Here is an 18084-nt window from a genome sequence, read left to right as displayed (position 1 = left end):
AAACCTCACAAACTGATTTTGCGTCGCAATTACCAAAAAAGGATCGACAATAGCGCAAAATGGTTAGGCGTACCTTGTTTTTCGTAATTCCAACAATATTTAAACAGTTTTTTTTAACGATACCTGTTTTACTGAATTTTTCTTCTTTTCCATACCTTCCGATAACGATCCGATCTTCCTTCTCGTTAATTTTGCATCCCTCGGTACAACCGATGCTCTCTTTGTACCGTAACGCTCATCCCGATCGCGTCGGCAGTCACGTTGATTAACGACGCAATTTCCTATATCCCTAAATACAGGGGCGGCAAATTTTGCCGAACAGTCAAATACTCGGAGGTGGAGTACAAAGTACTCGTTCCGTATCCCTGCACACAAAGCACATCGTTTAACGCTTTCGGGACAAAGTCATGGGTATCGGTAGGACGAATCGACGGTACGCAACACGGCTCGGAAGATAAAATGTTTGCGAGCGGATTGTTTTCTTTTCTTAATTGAAATTTTAAGCGCGGTCATTGTACAGCTCTGACAGAGACTAAATAAGAGAGAAGAGGCGACTGGAAGTCGTGTAACGGTATTTATTAATAGACGCGTTAGCGCAGCCAGCTATTAGGCCGGGAGCTGTCTCCTTAAGCTGCTCGAGGAAAAGCACATCTATGAAGTTGCCTAAAAAAAGACAAATCACTCAAGAGAGGAACATGTTTGTTCAAACAACATTTGTGGTATTATCTCTGTTAGTTGCGATGTACGCTGGGCGTTATTTTAGAATCCTACGCGCGCAAAACTGGCGTGTGGAACACACGCACGGCCATTGCGAGCATGTGGGCACAGACACTCGAAATTCTGACCGAATGGAATACCCCTTGGCATGTCTAAACCTTGCAGGGCTGTTTACTTCACTCGGAGGGAACGTTATCTTTGGGTACGAGACGAACGAAATTACTTACATCTTTTTTCGAATATCTATTAGCCCCCAAACAATTTGTCGGAAGCTGTGAATTGGTTAGGCGTTGGGGAAAATCAGTTACACGCGGCTAAAACATGAGATTCTCGTGAGAACGAGTCAGAAAATAATTGCAGCTTGTGTCCAATTTAGGGGCAGTAGAGAAAATTGATAGATAATATTTTTTCATTTCATTTCGATAGAATAATAAAATTGTTTCTCTCTGTGTTGTATAATTATATAATTTCCACTGAAGCGAAAATTTTATCCTTGCGATTTTTTTTGATAGATTTGAATTTGCGACACATTATTCCAAGAGAAAATATTTTTAAGCAGAGCGATATCTAGCATTCAATTTAAGACTACGTAAAGTGTGAATTTTGAAGTTTCGCAGATCTGAAAAACCACGGGGATAATGTTAGATAAATTTAAAACTGGGATAAAGATAACAAATCCGAGGGGCAAACGATCTTTCTCTGAAGGATTGTGCCAGCCAGGTGTAAGAAACAATGGACACTGCGGATTAACATGTAAATCGACTATCCGTGAGGCACGCGATGTGAATGAATAACCCGGACGTGTTCTCTTGACCAACCTGAATTGATCCGATGGATCTTTCAAGAGTCCGTACAAGCAGGATGACGTATCGAATGGATATATTCACCGGACGTAGGTGTTCCGTGTGCGTTATGGTTGATCAGCTTGCAGCTGGTCGAGAAAATGGTAATTTGAAGCGGTTGGAAGTGTGATTCATAAATAGTATGTCCAAGTGAAGAGGTAGATGAAGTCGGGTTTGTGCGGATTTATCGTTTATCTGCGCGTGCGATGTGATGCAATTGCCCTTAATGAACAAAGATAATAATTATGTACGATGACATAAAGTACTTGGAGTGAACTGCTCGCAACCCTTTTTTATGCACATACAATGCAGTGCATGCTGCATTTTGAGTGCAATTAGGCCGTCGAGTAATTAAAACCGAGATTACATACCTGTATTGGTTTAGTATTAGTAGCGAAGGAGCATTCACTTATTGAAATCGCAGACTATGGTCACTTTAAAATTGCTCAGAAATCACTTAAAATCACATTTGATCGTGTGAAACCTCGTGTAATTGCTTAAGATCGCACGAAATCACGCATAACGCGGTGTTATCGCATAATTGATTATGGATAGTCGAAAATATTATTCGGTCCGTTGAGAAATCACTTGAATTTAAAATCATGCAAAAAAGAAGAAGAAGAACGGGAAAAAGAGCCAGGGAGAGAAACGGAGTGAGAGAGGGATGGCTACAGGAGGACTGGAGGTGCGAGTGTCGATCAAGGCGAAGATAATCGTCGGGTCTCTTCGTTTGCATTGGCTCTTTGTGTGCGATAGTCGGTGATAGCTGCAATACACGTAGAATCGGTCGGTGTATACCTATATCAATACACCGTAAATAAAGCTTCGATCGGCATCGAATTGAATTACCTCCAATTAACAAAATTTTAATTGGGCATTGATACAATAACATTCTATTATCATCATTGCGATCTTTGTTCGCTGCGCTACCAAGTACAGTCAGCTTTCAATTAGCACGTTCAAAATTCAATCATTCATCAACCTCATTCTTTAGCCACAGTTTTAGAGCATTGCGAATTATCAGGTAAATTGACTAATTATACATAGGTATACAGGGTGTTTATTTTAACTCTTCTAAGAAAGACTTTTGTCGAAGGCTTCGAAGGATTTGGTACCGCGCCCTTCTTCGTAGTCTATCGAATCAGATGTAATCACTTTCGACTCAACGTTTTATTCAGGTACAAAGTTCTTCTGTGATATCAACAAAACCATAAGTTTGAAACAACAAGATAAACAATGAGAATAATAAAAAAACAATATTTTGCAGTTCGGAATATGTAAAATTTGTTACGTTTCACAGGAGTCCATTACATTCTGTCCATTTCGCATTCGTTATCTTTTTTCAAATTCTGTTTATAAAAACTGGAAATTGTTTGTTATTTTTTTTTTTTATTGCCAAGCTTATTGATCTGTTGACTTGAAGCAAGAATTTTGTACCGTTATCTACGGCTGAATAAAACATTTCCTCGAAAGTTATCACATCTGATTCATTGCATTACGAACGAGCCCTAATCCTTCAAAGTTCTCCACAGTGGTGAGGATGAGCTTTCGACCATGGATGTCTTACCTCGAAATGCTTGTCCAGGCAGCCCCTACACACCATGGAAGTCTGTCCAAAGTTAATACAAACACCCTGTCCATGCATATTTGCTCATGAAATATATTATATTGCAGGTGAGTAATTTATTCGAGGAAGCTGCGTGGCGATAAATTATTCTCGAGGTCTTATCATTACGTTGATATTATAATCTGTTCAATAATGTATGCGATTGATACGGACCCTATCCATGTAATTGTCCCTTAATTCGAATATGATCGACCCAATTATTCTTCAAGGTATATCGGCTTGTAAAATGACACATGAATTTTTCATTTCCTTATAATTTCGGTATGCGCAACGCACGCGGCCTTCGTCAAATACGCAATAACGCACAGCTGCAGTCATGCAGTTTATTATGCTTTTCCTCAAAATAGGATTTATCTCACAACTTCTTTAGATACGTCAGTCATTTCTATGGGATTCATATACGAGCTGGATTTACGATTTTCTGAAAATTTAGTTGAAACGTAGCAACTTTTCCTTCATAAATTCCCAAGACATAATCTGTCGAAGCAAGGAATTTCGGAAAGATCTTTTGTTAGATGACCAAACAGTTTTGTTGGTATTTCAATCAACGATGTCTCACAGATTCTCTCAGAATTCCGGTGGAATCGCATGAATACATTTCAAAATGACCGAATCTTCGATTAGTGTTTTGAAATCGTTTTTTAATGTCGTACCATATTCTGTAGAGATCTCGATGACTTCGCGTCATTTCTTGTACCGATTGCTCGGATTATTTTGTGCGAGACTAGAAATGATTTCCTTACTAATTTCCAGAACCATTCACTTATAAATTTCGACGATTCTAAACGACTGTTTCAACGCGATTTAAAATATTTTGTAATCAAGTCATTATCGATCGGTGATTTGACGAACCGAATAGCCTCTCGTTTTCTCGTCGTGGGAGGAAAATTTTTCACCGAGAGTGACGTTAACGACGACCACCATCGCGCGGATCGGTTGATTACCGGTAAATATATCGAGGACAAGAATTTTCCCAGGATGACGACGATTCCACGAGGCGTTTTAACAGCTCTGTTCTTCGAGTTTGTCGCCACGAGCCGATTGCGCGCAACAATATAACGCAGTAAAGCGTCGATGTACGGGGGTGAGTGACGTGACACGCGATGCCATAAAATCTTACCTATAGGTACAGATAGACATAACCTAGAGACGCGTGAAGCATTACTGCGGGGTACGTGCAGCGAGAGTTAAGACCATAAAAACGGCACTTCGATATCGTATCTTTAACAGTTGTACATGCCTCCCTGTACCCCCATGGAGAGAATCGTAAAACGTACAAGGTCTTTGCGTTAGAACGACGAAAAACCGGCGATGGTCTTTCAATGAATTCTATCATATTCATAACGTCTGCGCGTATGAGCACCGGTATAAACGATCGTCCGATGCACCGGAATTATAAAGAATAAAACGGAAATGGAAAAAGTTTGAAGCCCCGGTGAATGATCATCGCAATATACCTATTCGGAAGACGATTTTTACTACAGAGTTCTGGAGTTCGTTCACCAGTCTCTTAGTTTGTGGCTCTTTGATTCGAAACTGGAATATTATGCTCTGCCACGCGTTTTTCACGATTTCACAATAAGGGAGAAAATCCAATTCCTCATTCATCGATCCGTTCGATACCACTTGCTGTTCTGGTTCAGTCTTTTTTTTTTTTAAATTACTTGTACCAAATGGAAATCAATGGTTCCAACTGTCGCAACAAGGCCAAATACGACTTCTTCTTTTGCTTGTTAAAAAAAATCTGCTCGTAGATTTAATTTTTTAGAAAATTTTCGCTTGGAAGCACGGTTTTTTATTGCAAATATCAAAATTAAAGACATAATTGTTTGAAAATCGTCAAAAAAATTGAATCGAATAAAATATACTTATAAATGGGATGATCTTTGCCAACTCAGCCACATTTTTTTCATCATCTCGAATCTGTTCCATAATTGGTTACATAGTAGCACTACTTAAAACTACTCTCCACAAATTGTTTCAAATTTTTTAATTTACCCGTTTCGGAAATGTGTTTGTTTTTTTAAATCCATACGTCATGGAAGATTGAAGTCGGACAAACAAAACTTTAATACACAAAACTTTTTAAAACTATTCAATTCAGTATATGTTGCATTTTTGGTGGCATCGGAAAGGCTATTTTAACCAAAAAAATAAAAAATTGAAATTATTTTGTTCCTGTCAATGGAAAATCTATGATTTTGCTGTAAATTTTACAGGGTATTTGGCAGTGTCTTGAGAACGTATGAGAACATTGGCATCGTTGAACTCGAATTCTTGCCGCGTAGAAAAAATGTTTTGTTGAGAAAGGTGAATTAAATTACATCCAAGTTCCTCTTTTCCATGAACCGCTTAATGCGATGATCGGCAAGATTGCGATAAGAATGAATTTAACTTTTCGGACGCTTGAAAATAATGTTTGGTCGGTTGTATGCTAACCATGAAATTTCAATGCCAGGACCAATTTTGGTCATTACGACCAAATATCTCTTCACTTATATCCTTGAAGTAAGAGACATTTCGGATTTCGTTTTTTACGGTGCCAAATCTGACAGACGCTCCGCTTTGCGATCGTGCCTAAGAACGTGTCACTATGTCATTTTATTCCGCTTCCATCAACGCCCCAGATTGAATTTGAACGAAGTGGGTGAATGTAACGAACCATGTCCCCTTTTCATTGTTAGGCAGTGTATTCGAACGGTAATTAGCGACTCGTGGTGATTCGAGTCCGGCTGGTCGAGCGGTCACAGCGATCCTGATAGTGGTTTGCATTGCTCATCGGAATTCGATAGAACGCGGTCCTCATATGCGGATAGAATTTTGATGATCGAATTTTCTCTCCCTCTATTTTTTTCGGCATTTTTCCAGTCGTTCATTGGCATTGACCAATTTTCGGGTGATTGGTAAACTCTGAACTACTGCACAGATCGAACTTCGCATCGTTGAAGCACGGCAGGTTCTTGGCAATAAATCCTCGAAAGATAATTATAATTATCTGATATATCAGTGGTGGGTACAAGCTGTAAAGACTTACACAACTCAATAGGAACCCATCAAATTACTTTTCGAGCGAATAAAGAAAAAATGCCTGTGGATCTCAAGCGGTACAGGAATACTGGAGAATCAGAATTTTTTTTTAGTCTCCCATCAATACCACATTTCGAGGTATGGAAAAAATTATTATTATGGAAAGTATTTTTGATTTAGACTTGATAGACTATATTTTTCCTAACGTATTTCGTAATGCTGTCAGTTTTGTCTTCGGTGGGAAATATTTTTATAATCAGTACATCGCTCTTTACTCCCAGTGTTTTTCATGAGAACTAACATCGCAAATCACCCGAAAAGTTGAAAACATCGCAATTTCTTTCTTTGATTGTGAGTAATTGTAAAGAACGTAACTAAAAATGAAACAAGAAATTGGTAAAAACGTGTTCCGAAATATGGAATATTTGTAAACGTTCTTGTTTAGTGGATTCATTCTTACATTCTGGATAACGGATTTGTACTTTGCTCCACTTTCATCATAAAAATCACATGACGAGGATAATTTTCGTGTACATACAAGCCTTTTAGCCTCGATTTCCTTACACAGCTAGAAAAATTAACAAAAAAAGCGGGGGATATCCGAGGATCATATCAGGATTAAATTGTGTCGGAATATTATTCCTCTATACACACATACTGACGCAGATATATGTATACGACCGTATAACTCCCGGAGCAGAGAGCGGGACACAACGTTAATTGAGAAGGAGATAGGAATATATATATATATAGAGAGAGAGAGAGAGAGAGAGAGGAAGCAAACGCTCGATCTCGCATCCGTCGAGTTGGGCGTTTGTTTTATACACGTTTGCTAAACGGTGTTATCGACGCGAGCAAGCCCTTGAAAATTGTTGCTAATTAGCAATTACCACCCGCGTAATTAGCTCGTAGGTAGATAGGTACGTATACATTATAGGTAGGGAGACGCACGGATTAATGTAATAAACCGTACGTATGTCGCGGGTTTATTTACGTACAGGTGCGAGAGGGCAAAATTTATCGCGAGTTATTTTTGAAAAGTTTATAACCCTGCGTATTTGATGTACGCACGCACCGTTGCGTTCGTACACTGAGAGAAATTTTTAGTTCCGATCACCGCTCAGTCCTTAACTATTTTCATTTTGTACAACAATCGAAAAATATAGTTCTAGGTAGAATATGAAAATTAGTCTTCTAGCTGTTACCGGAAAGTCTAGTGTCCGTTACTATTCTTTCTCATCACGATCACTGCTGCTATATTTTCTTCTAACTGTTGCGAAAATTTAATGCTCGTGCAGCAATAAATTGACGTTAAAGCCTCGTTTAACTAAAAAAGTAGAGTAAACCTAACAAACTGATTTTCCGTTGCAATTACCAAAAAAGGATCGACGATAGAGTAAAATGGTTACACGTACCGCGTTTTTCGTAATTCCAACAATGTTCAAACAGATTTTTTAACGATACTTGTTTTAACGAATTTTTCAAGTTACTATGACGAATGAATTTTTTCTCAGAATTTTTTCTCTTCCGCACTCTCACCCACCTACGTTTATCCAGTCGCTGGCAAAACTAGAAACGATTTTTCCCCTACTTTTTCATTAACCCTAACCCTAGTAGAAATTTTCGTCAGGCTCATATAAGGCCATGATCAGGGCCGGACCAGAAATGAAACGTGCCGTTCCGAAATTCCCTGATAAGGTTGAATTCAGGCACGATGGACAGTCCCAAATCAGATCAGGGCCTCATCAGGCGTTTATCAGGGCGGCGGATTGAGGCGTCAACTGGTCAGACTCGGGCAACGATCGTTCAGATTTATTGATTTGTGAAATAATGTAACAAATTATATAGTTTTGTACAGATACAAGCGACGGTTATCAAAAGTGAGCAACTGATATCTGTAGGTAGATATTAGTGATGCACAATATCTATCGATGTTTACTGATATCGATAACTACAGGTCGAAATATCGATAGTTTTCATTCGGGAAGTAAGAGAAACGTTGCAGCATTTACTGCAAGAAAAATTTTTTGTACATTGTGTTCCTCCGAAAAAACATGATTCGTAATTTGATTTGCGACGAAATCTAACCGAATTTCACTTTTTAGTTCTCTTTTTTGTTTTTCTTGCAACTTTCTGTTGTATTCTCACAGTAAGACGGTATAACTATTATTATGTTTTGAAACATTTCAACATTTAATTTCGTATAATTTATGATTTTATCAAATGAAATCACATTCACGTGACTAAAATCGCAGTAGTTGAATTTTTTATTTCATTCTCTTACGGTACCTTCGGCCTGCGATTGTGAACACATGTCGTATTCCTCGTAACGTGCTAAGCTTGACTGTAAGAGCTTTTCAACATTGTTTGCGTCCGATCGTTAAAATTAATTACGAGTTGCATTAAAGCGCCGTTGGCGCATCATGCGCTCCACGCTTCGTTGGCAGATTCGTCACACTTACGACGAGCGTTGTATAAGTCATATATAATGTATAACGCAGTTGGGTAAATACTAAATCATCGCCTACGAAGATAGCGATACGTTCTATTCGCTACAACGTCCGTAACTTGCAAGTCTAGATGTAATTAGACAGTGAAATTTGTTCTGAAACGGAAGTGATGATTGAACAAATCGTTGAGGTCGCACTGAGAAAAATCTCATTCGTGATTTTTTTTTTTTTTTTTTCTATTATTTATTCTCCTATTGCCGCATTAGTGCTGCACTATGAAATGGCGTTCACGCGCGGCTTTAGTGAATAAATCTCGAGTCGTCGTTTTTCGAAGGGCTTGCAGCGAGATGCGGCACCAGGGAATAACGCTCGGTAATTCCGAACAATTTACAGAGCCATTATGCAGTTTGTTTTACAAAAGCATTCCCGCACGTCGAATCGCGAATCAGCATTACCAATGTCTGTATAACGTGAATGCGGATTCCATGTTATGGTTGGTAACTGTTTAGTTAGCTTCTGTTCCACAACCAGAGAAAACAACGTGTTTGGAAAAAATAAGAAATCTTTGATTGTTTTTTTTTTTTTTGTTTTTACAGAAATGAGATATTCACGATACTTTCATTTATTTCAGACTGAGGACGTACAATTTTTAAAGATTAATTTTTTCTGAATCAATATAATACTGGTTACTTCGTCACATTATCCAATCTTAAGAAATGTCTCAAAAAAGGACAATTATTTTACAATTTCGAGCAGTGGGTTTAAAAAAATAAATCAAATGAAATGAAGTTATTTATCATTTTTGCACGAAGCTAAATTGGTGCAAATTGAATTTGATGCTGCGGGATTATGTCAACAATTAAAGAAAAAAAAAACGAAATACTGCAAATGTCGAATGATTAGCAACATTTTATTGTACTCGTTCAATACAATACAATAAAAAATGGTTGAGGCACGTGTTAGAAATAAAGTGAAAAATTTGTTTTTCACGAGGATTTTTTTTTTTTTTAATAAACACCAATATCTCATTCGAAAAAACTAAAATAAAAAAAATTCAGATCAACATTTTCTCATGTGCATACTGCACGATGAACGTTCGTTGCATACAATATAGGTCTACTTTGTACTCTACCAGGCTAGTCATTCATTAGCCTGCAGCTGCAGGAGTACATATAAGCTGATATACCGGGGTAACTTATCTTGAAACGGCATGGTAATTTGCGCTGGCTACTCTGCGCTGGTAGAAATCAGGCTAACAGTATGGAAACAACTGGACGATCAATTCGTTCGAAATTATACCGAAAGTAAATGAATGGATAGGTGGAAAAAAATTTTCAACAGGAACCGTAAATAAATTACAGATATCCACACTGAGTGAGCTTTTGGAAAATACGATTTGCTAAGGTTCTTCGGACATTGAGAGGAATGAAAAGATAAATAGCGGAATTTTTGATATGTTATTAATCGCAAGGAAATACGTATAAAATAATTTTTTAAGAAAGATCTGACGTGTGGTTTTTGTGTAATTAATTTTTATTAAAAACTGGATACTCGACGTGTGGTAAATACTTGTGTAAAACGCACATTTTTGATACAATGTAACCAGAACTGCTAAAAATAAGAATACAAAAAACTAATTTATATTAATCAATTCCCGTAGATTACGCAAAAATTATAAAAATGTAGCTTTCTTAATATTTTAATGTAAATGATAGAGAATTCAGGAAAGCATCAGTCGGCCATACTTAAAAACGAATGGCATATCTGACTCGTGAAAGTGTTAATGTAGCGTCGGATGAAAAAAAATTTTTTTTTCCCTATTTTATATTTTTTTTCGCTCTGCAAATCGTCCGTTGTGTCGAAATTGAGTTGTTTTATCATTCATTTTGTAAATTTGTAAACGAAATTCAACTAAATACTGGCAACTACAACATACAACTTTTGACTCAAAAGACATTTATTTATTACTGTCCATAGATAAGTAATTAAATTAATCCAATTAAAAGTGATCTTAGGTAACATCTAAATTTAAGTTATTAATTTACAAGTTCACATTTTTTATTTTAGTCTAAAAAAAAAATTTACATTTTATTATGTCTTATAGGGTACAACTGTCCGTATTACTTAAAAAAAAAAAAATGGAATATACAAGTAAAATTGCATACACGATGTCTCAATGAGGGGGATGATCCGTCGCTAATTAAGCCGTAATTATACCGACGCGGAAAAGAGGCCTCCGGTTGTACTTCACCCACCTGCAGTACGTGTTTGCAATCATATCTGCATTATAGCGTGGAAGCAATCTCTTCTAGGAATCACCACGATGCTCACGATCAGCTGCAGCGCGTACACGAGGTTTGTGATATCCAATTGCACGCTTACCGCTTACCTGTAACCATAACCTCGCTTGCGGAGCATTTCACCTGGGGAAAAAATGGATAGTTGATATTTTTTGGGTCTTTATGAACAATTTAATACTGAATTGATAATTTTTGCAAAATCCGAACTTCTGAACCTTTGACAAAAGCTGTTTTTTACTAACGGTTATTTTTGGAAGACTCAAGTTACTCGAGTGCTTGCGTTAAGTTGTAAGCTTTCATTTTCACGTGTTAACTAAGGATCTCTAGATTCAATCTTGAGTAGAATATTTAGGATTTTCCTACGGATGGCATAAAAAATTTTCACTTCGTATGTGTGAAATAATTTTTTACAAAATATTCGAAGATAATTCAAGAAGAATCCTTTTTTAAATATCAAATTTCTTATCTCTAGCGTTTTAGAAAGTGTATCAGTGCTAAAAAATGTTATTGATTTCAAATAGTCTCTGAAAGTTCTGAATTTTCCATGTACAAGATAAGATGAATTTTCCGAAAGTAGATACTCTCTCTGAAATCGTAAATGACAGCGAAACTCAGGTATCGTCAAAACAAAAGAGTTGTAAGAAAATAAAATTTCATGCTAATATTTTGAAGGAAACGCATCAACTGTAGCACAATATTTATGAAGTACAGAACTCAAGAAAACGGGTAATTACCGGACACCGGTGCCGGATTCGCTATTGCAGAGATAGCGTAAACAGCGTCAAGAAGGGCACTAGGCAGCCAGCCCTTTACCCCCGATCGAACGTTTCCTCCTCCCTAATTGGCGAGAGCTAAATTGCGCTCTATACAGTTTAAGGGTTCATTGTCAGGCCGTCGAAGAACCCGAAATTAACTTCTACGAATCGTCGGTCTGATTTACAGGCGCGCGCGCCGCACGAGCGGTTCTGTTTGGTGTCGGGAAGTCGGAGGGGAGCGGGAATTATTACGAAGTGATTCGGGCGATGGCGAAAGTGCGCGCAAAGCGAGAGAGAGAGAGAGAGAGAGAAATAGAGCGAGAAAGAGTGTGAGATAGAGGAAAGGGGAGGGGGAGGAGAGGAGCAAAAGCTCGTTTCCACGAGTCGGGCGGCAGGCCCTATCAATAATCAGTATGGAAGATCGCTGTTTTGTCCGCTAATTGCCAGCCCTCCCCGCCACCCGCGGATCGCGCTCCAGCATCCCGAAATCAGTTCGTTCGTACCTACTTGCCGGCTGAGCGCGGCAGCCGTTTCCCCCACTACCGATACGATGGCCCCACTTTCGAGCCAGTCTCCGCCCCTGCCGACCGATGAAATGATGCACGCACCCGCACGCATCCGCGAGACGACGAACTGACCTGTGTGCCCCCGCTAAACTGCGATCATCGATCTAGGTGTCGCGATTTTACGGATGCGCCGTGGTTGGAGGTGACCGGAAAAGAGATTCGCTTGTCGGACATCGTGCCAATGGTGCCTAAACAAATTTCATGCAAACCCGAAGCGTGTTACCTTTGTTGCGAACTATGTGTTGCAGTGAGTACGATTGCAGAGAAGGACGTAGAGGTAGAGGAAGGAGAGCTGTCGTCAGTTTGAATCGTTACATCCGTCGACGGAGAAAATTCGCTGGTATTCTACCAGCCGTACGCTAATTAGTACGCGTAATAGTGCCATTTGGCAGTACCGCCTACAGCGAAGGAAGTCACCTTTTAACCGAGTAAACACTGGACTCGGTTCACATCGACGTATTAATAAGGAGTTACCGAGAACGGGGCGTTAGAAGCTAGGTTTTATCCTCCATGCAAGGCGATGCGAAAACGTGAGAGAAGGCATTCAGCCACATCGCGGCAATGCTGGCGAATAATAACAAATAAATCGTGAAAACATTACCCAGCCGCCTCCGAATAAATTTTCCTTTCAAACGCCTCCTCCTCCTCCTCCTCCTCCTACTCTTCCCGATGCTTCCTCCCACTTGCAGCACCGTGCATCAATCCCTCCGCGCGAATAGCGCGACGATGAAATGGGCGGTGGTGGAGATGTAGGTGGAGGAGGTGGAGGTGGTGGAAGAGAAGAACCGTGAGGAGCGAGAGGAGAGGATCGAGGTCGCCGGAGGGGGGCGCGCGCGCCGACAGTTAACTCCTCGGTCAGCTCCCCCCTCCCTTCGCCCCATCCTCTCTGTCCTCCCGCCGCTCGAGGCGACGAAGCCGTGCCGCGCAGAGCGAGTCGCGATCTCTCCCCCCCTCTCGCCGCCCCCACCTCCCCGCCGCCCGCCATCCCCGCCCCTTCGCCGCGGTCCATCCCCACCACGTGAGCCGCAACCCTAAATCTTGCGGCAATCAGTCAGTAATCGGGCGGCAGCCGGCGCACGCGTTCGTTCTGTGTACCGCGTCTCGCCCCCACGTTATATACACCAGTCAGCTACTCCCACCACTTTAACCCGCCCGGACCCGGGGAACACGTGCTCGTCGCTCCTCTCTCTGTACCCGGTACTACACACCGTGTTGTTATAGTCGCGTGCGCGCTGGGTCACCTGTGATTTGCCCCGTAACACGTGGGTGCTACGATCTTTGTGACGTTTCGGTCGTTAACGTTGATTAAAGCGATTTCACCGATTTTTATTTATCTTGATTTTCGTTACGTTGCTTTTTTCCTATTCGCGGTTTCTCGTTTGATTTCAGATTTCGGCAGAGTTTGATTTTCATTTATTATGCGTACGTTGACGCGGATTTTGTGCACTATTTGTACATACCTGATATAACTAGGAATGTTAAACGGTATTTTTTTTCGGTTATTGCAGTGAATATTTTTAAATATATAGAAGAAAGAAAGAATATATGTTCTAGTGATTTTTGACAGCGAAAGGGAAAGAAGGCTTCAATGGATTCGAATGTTCTTCATCCCCGATTTTGAGTTGTAAAATTTAAACAGTTCTCATTTATCACTTATACTCTGTTGTTGTACGCAGTGGATAATCGAAAGTGCAGTGAGAGATAAGTGTACGAGCTGCGGTTCGAGTATATACGAAAGGATTCACGGCCGCGTTGGACAATTGCGCAACTTGAGGAGAATTAATGAATTAATAAACTTAAAAAAAATAGTAAAGAAGAGAAGGTATATAAAAAATCGGAAACAACAACAAGAAACCGTGCGCACCTAAACGCTGTGTGTGTAAACACACGAGTCGAGCGTAAGTGAAGTGAAGTACGGTGAGGTTAAAACGCGCGGAGAGGAATTACGCCGTGACGTAAAATTAAAAACACCACGAGTCCCGAGACCCGCAGCATATCATAAACCCGCGCACATCTTCTGCGCAGGCACCAAAATGCGCGAGCAATAAGCTTAGTGGCTGGCCCGCTAACTGCTAACGGCCCGAGGGCTGGCTGGCTACACAGTGACGTTGAGCTAATTAACGAGATTTAATTACGCGCGGGCAATTAGTGCCGTGAGACACCCTCGAGGAGTGACTTCGTAGTCGAGAAAGAAGACGGAGTAGAAGAAGAAGAAGAAGAAGACGGAGGAAGAGACGTAAAAGATGACGAGGAAGAAGAGGTAGAGAGTAAAAAAGAGCCACGCAACTGGCAGCGAGTGCAGGAATAATTAACGGGCAGTAGATTTTATTGAGCGTCTCAAACGGTCTTCGTCTTAATTCCGTTGAATCGTTGTACGACCGCCACTTAACCGCGACAAACTGGATCGATACCGTTACACAAATAACCCTGAGGATATTATTCGAGTCTCCTCGTGTGACTCAATTTGTGGTTAGAAAAAAAAACCTAATCGTTCCCGATAACAATCACGCAGTGTTTTAATTGCCGCTTGTGCTCGGTCGTTTGGATAATACTCGTCACCGCGGTCGTTGTACCGTTTGCATGTACGCGCACGGTGTAAATGTGATAACGGTGATCGACGTGACGGAGCGTTATTTCGTCGGAAATAATGTGCAAAATGAAGAAGATTAAAGTACTAATCGTCGCCAGTTAATGACAATCAGGGCATAGAACTTTGCTTTACGAAACATAAAAAGAGGAGGAACTGAAATCGTGCTGATATCAAGAGGAATCGTCAGTCTTCTGAAAACCTAAAGAGTCACAGTGCGGTGTCTAAGGTGGATGTTTTTCAAGTGGTGCGACGATGATGGTGAACGATAAATTTTCGTCGAATGATAACTCGGGACCCTGGATTCGGTAGGTGGTACTCTCACGGTACGAAAGGTAAAAGGACAGAGACACACATACCGCGTGATGACGGACACGGATAGCATGCAACAGCAACAACAACAGCAACAACAACAGCAGCAGCAGCAACAACATCAGCAAAAGGATGAAAAGGTGGTTGGAAGTGGCGGGGAGACCCGTTTGGAGTCGATAGTACCATGCGACAACAACAACGAGACCAAGGCGAAGTCCGGTGTGGCAACGGTGACTAGCGACCCCGATGCTCACGGGGGTTCTGCCCTCGACATGCAGGCAACCGACGGCACCCTCACCGCCGCGTGCAAATCGCCGATTGACAGCGGTGCCGGTGCCGGCGGAGGCGTCACCAGCGGTGCCCTTCAGGTGAACTCGTGGCACGCGCACGTTTACGCAGCGCCACCTCGGGCCCCGACACCTCACAGAATCAGCGATATCCTGGGCTGGGGTCGAACCAGCTCCGGTCTGAGCGTGCACCACCTCCATCACCATCTGAACAACAACAATAACAACAATAACAACAACGTGGTGAACAACAACACCGCCAACGACAATGGCGGGACCACCAAACTCCTGGCACCGACACCCCGGAGGCTGACAAGTCCGATGATACGGGCGCCTCTCGCCCTTTACTCTCCTCTTCCACCACATTCGCCGGCCTCGATGCCAGGCTGTTTGACTTCGCCACCGTGCACGCCGAGCCCAGCACCGCCGCTTAGGTCGCCCTCATCTTGTGCGAGTATCGCCTCCCCGAAGCTGGTTAATAACGCGGGAATCGACGCGTCGGCGGTGAGGTTGTCCCATAATCAACAGGGTCCTGGGTATCAGGATGGGGGTGGTCACGGTGGAGGGTTGAATCATCTCGCCGCTGAGGAGGAGGACGATGCTCCGCTTAATTTAACCACGACACCGAGGACCAGGAGTCCTCCGACATCGCCGAGCTCGTCTGTCCTCAGCGGAAGGTCTTTCTACTCGAGGACACCGCCGAATCCATTCCGAGAACCACCGCATATCGAACATCATCACATCATGGCTGCTCATCATAACGCCAATCAGGCTTATCTCCACAACGGACGACATCCTGCTGAAGTCACGACACCCGTACTGCCTGGGAAACCTGTCAGACCGCCCGTCAAAGGTCAGTATTTTTGTAAATATTAGATTTTACAAGTCTTCGAACAGAATTTCATAGCAGCAGCAGCAATACATGGCGAACACGTATAAGAGACTTTAGAATTCGATATACGTGGTATCTAAATTCTACAAGCAACATCCGAGTGTTGCCTGGTAGTAGGTCATGACATGTCCTTTGCATCTCCTACATGCATGTGTCACATTGATCACGGTCTCACTGTTTACGCGATGGTTTAAACTTGCGATAAGCTTCGGCAATTGATCTATTTACGGTTTCAGTAACGATACCGCAATGGTTATATACGACAGTTGAAATATTCCGGAGAACATGGTATCATTTCAGACTCAAAGTTCGAAGCTGCGATCACGAAAGTTCCTGATGTTGTTCAAAGGCGTATTTGCGTACATAACTGGAGGGAAAATAAACGCCATCGGCGATTGTTTGGGCGTAAATTCCGTGTCGATGTACGTCGCCTACACGCTTCCTTGCCAGCGTGTGTCTGTGAGTCCAAGGATTTGACACGCGTTAACAGCAGATCTCATTCACGAATATATCAACATATCTGCGTTGTGCTCAATTCGGAGTTCCAGGTATATAACACCGCGCTAAGTGTATGCATATCCTACGTATATACGTACCCGGACTCTCTTGTCGCTAACAATACATTAGTCAACGACCATCTCAGTCCCGTGTCGTGGTCGCACGTAGTTATATCACCAACCGTCACTAATCAGCGTTGGAATAATTTGAATCAATGATCCGATCAGATCTGTATTCGTCGTATCATTGGCGTACATTCGTATGTATCTAACACGGAACAGTAGCCAACCGTCACACAGACCACCGATCATATGCCATCCACGCGCTGCTGATCGTAGCGAGATGACTAACATTATTCGAAAATCAAATGTCGGAGAAGCAACAGCGCCAGTGACGATCGACAGCAACGATATCCGTGTCATCGAGTGCTTGTAACTTATACCTTAGGATCGTAAAAATCCCAACTGGTTCTTCTGGGTATTTATACCAGTTCGAAAAGAAATTCTAACTGGTTGTGAGTTTTTCTAATTTCTCAAGTCCTTGTGATCTGAAATTATTTCTCCAGATTCATGCATGTCACGATGATAGGCGTTTGTCATTGGAATAATCATAAGGAAAACAGTTACATCTAACTTCGATGATTATAGACCGCACGTTTTTTTTCTTTTTGTTCCCGGAACGACATTGTTCTGTAATTTGATTCAACTACCATTCGAATTCCCGGCATAATGTTACATTCGTTTCGAAAGAGATTTCAAGCTTGGAACCGTCCAACCTTGACGTGGAGAGAAAAAAGAAATTGTGTCGTTATCTCATTTACGGCGGTAGAAAAACAATATCATTCAACGAATGCTGAAGTCTCCGTTAAACCTACAAATCCAGAGAAGTACCCAATTAAACCCAGTGGTTCGAGACATAAAAAAAAAATATCTGAATTCCTTCAAACCCTAATTCCGACCCTCTAGACTTCCCCCCCTTCCCCTCTCTATCGGTATCTGGAGCTGAAGTATCGGATTCAGGTGACGAGGAGCCACTCGACCAAATTGTGATCCAAATAAGGTATTGCGCGACCCTCAACCTCCTCCTTCGGCGGTTCCTCGCCGCGTGATTAATTCTTATTCTGACCGTGTAGCCGGTGCTAGTCATCGACAGATTTTCCCGCGTTTTATGTCGGTTGTAAAGTTCCATGGCAATACGAGCGTTGATTTGATTATCCAACGTAGA

At 41.5% G+C, this 18084-nt stretch overlaps 2 protein-coding genes across 2 annotated transcripts in view; both read left to right on the top strand.

Annotated features, from left to right (window-relative positions):
- The window catches only part of LOC124306284 (DNA mismatch repair protein Mlh1), a 31438-nt gene extending 20559 nt beyond the window's left edge, over nt 1–10879 (top strand). Inside the window, exon 11 of the mRNA XM_046766811.1 lies at nt 10768–10879. The gene's annotated coding sequence lies outside the window, so the exon portion shown is untranslated. The remainder of the gene's footprint in view (nt 1–10767) is intronic.
- Nucleotides 10880–13369: 2490 nt separating this feature from the next.
- LOC124306285 (uncharacterized) overlaps nt 13370–18084 on the top strand; it is a 215504-nt gene continuing 210789 nt past the window's right edge. Inside the window, exon 1 of the mRNA XM_046766812.1 lies at nt 13370–16323. Coding sequence (XP_046622768.1) covers nt 15237–16323 — 1087 coding nt within the window. The 5' untranslated portion in view covers nt 13370–15236. The remainder of the gene's footprint in view (nt 16324–18084) is intronic.

This window comes from Neodiprion virginianus, chromosome 5 (genome assembly GCF_021901495.1).
Source record: "Neodiprion virginianus isolate iyNeoVirg1 chromosome 5, iyNeoVirg1.1, whole genome shotgun sequence".
NCBI classification, from domain to species: Eukaryota; Metazoa; Arthropoda; class Insecta; order Hymenoptera; family Diprionidae; genus Neodiprion; species Neodiprion virginianus.
This window is presented reverse-complemented; position numbering and strand designations above follow the sequence as displayed.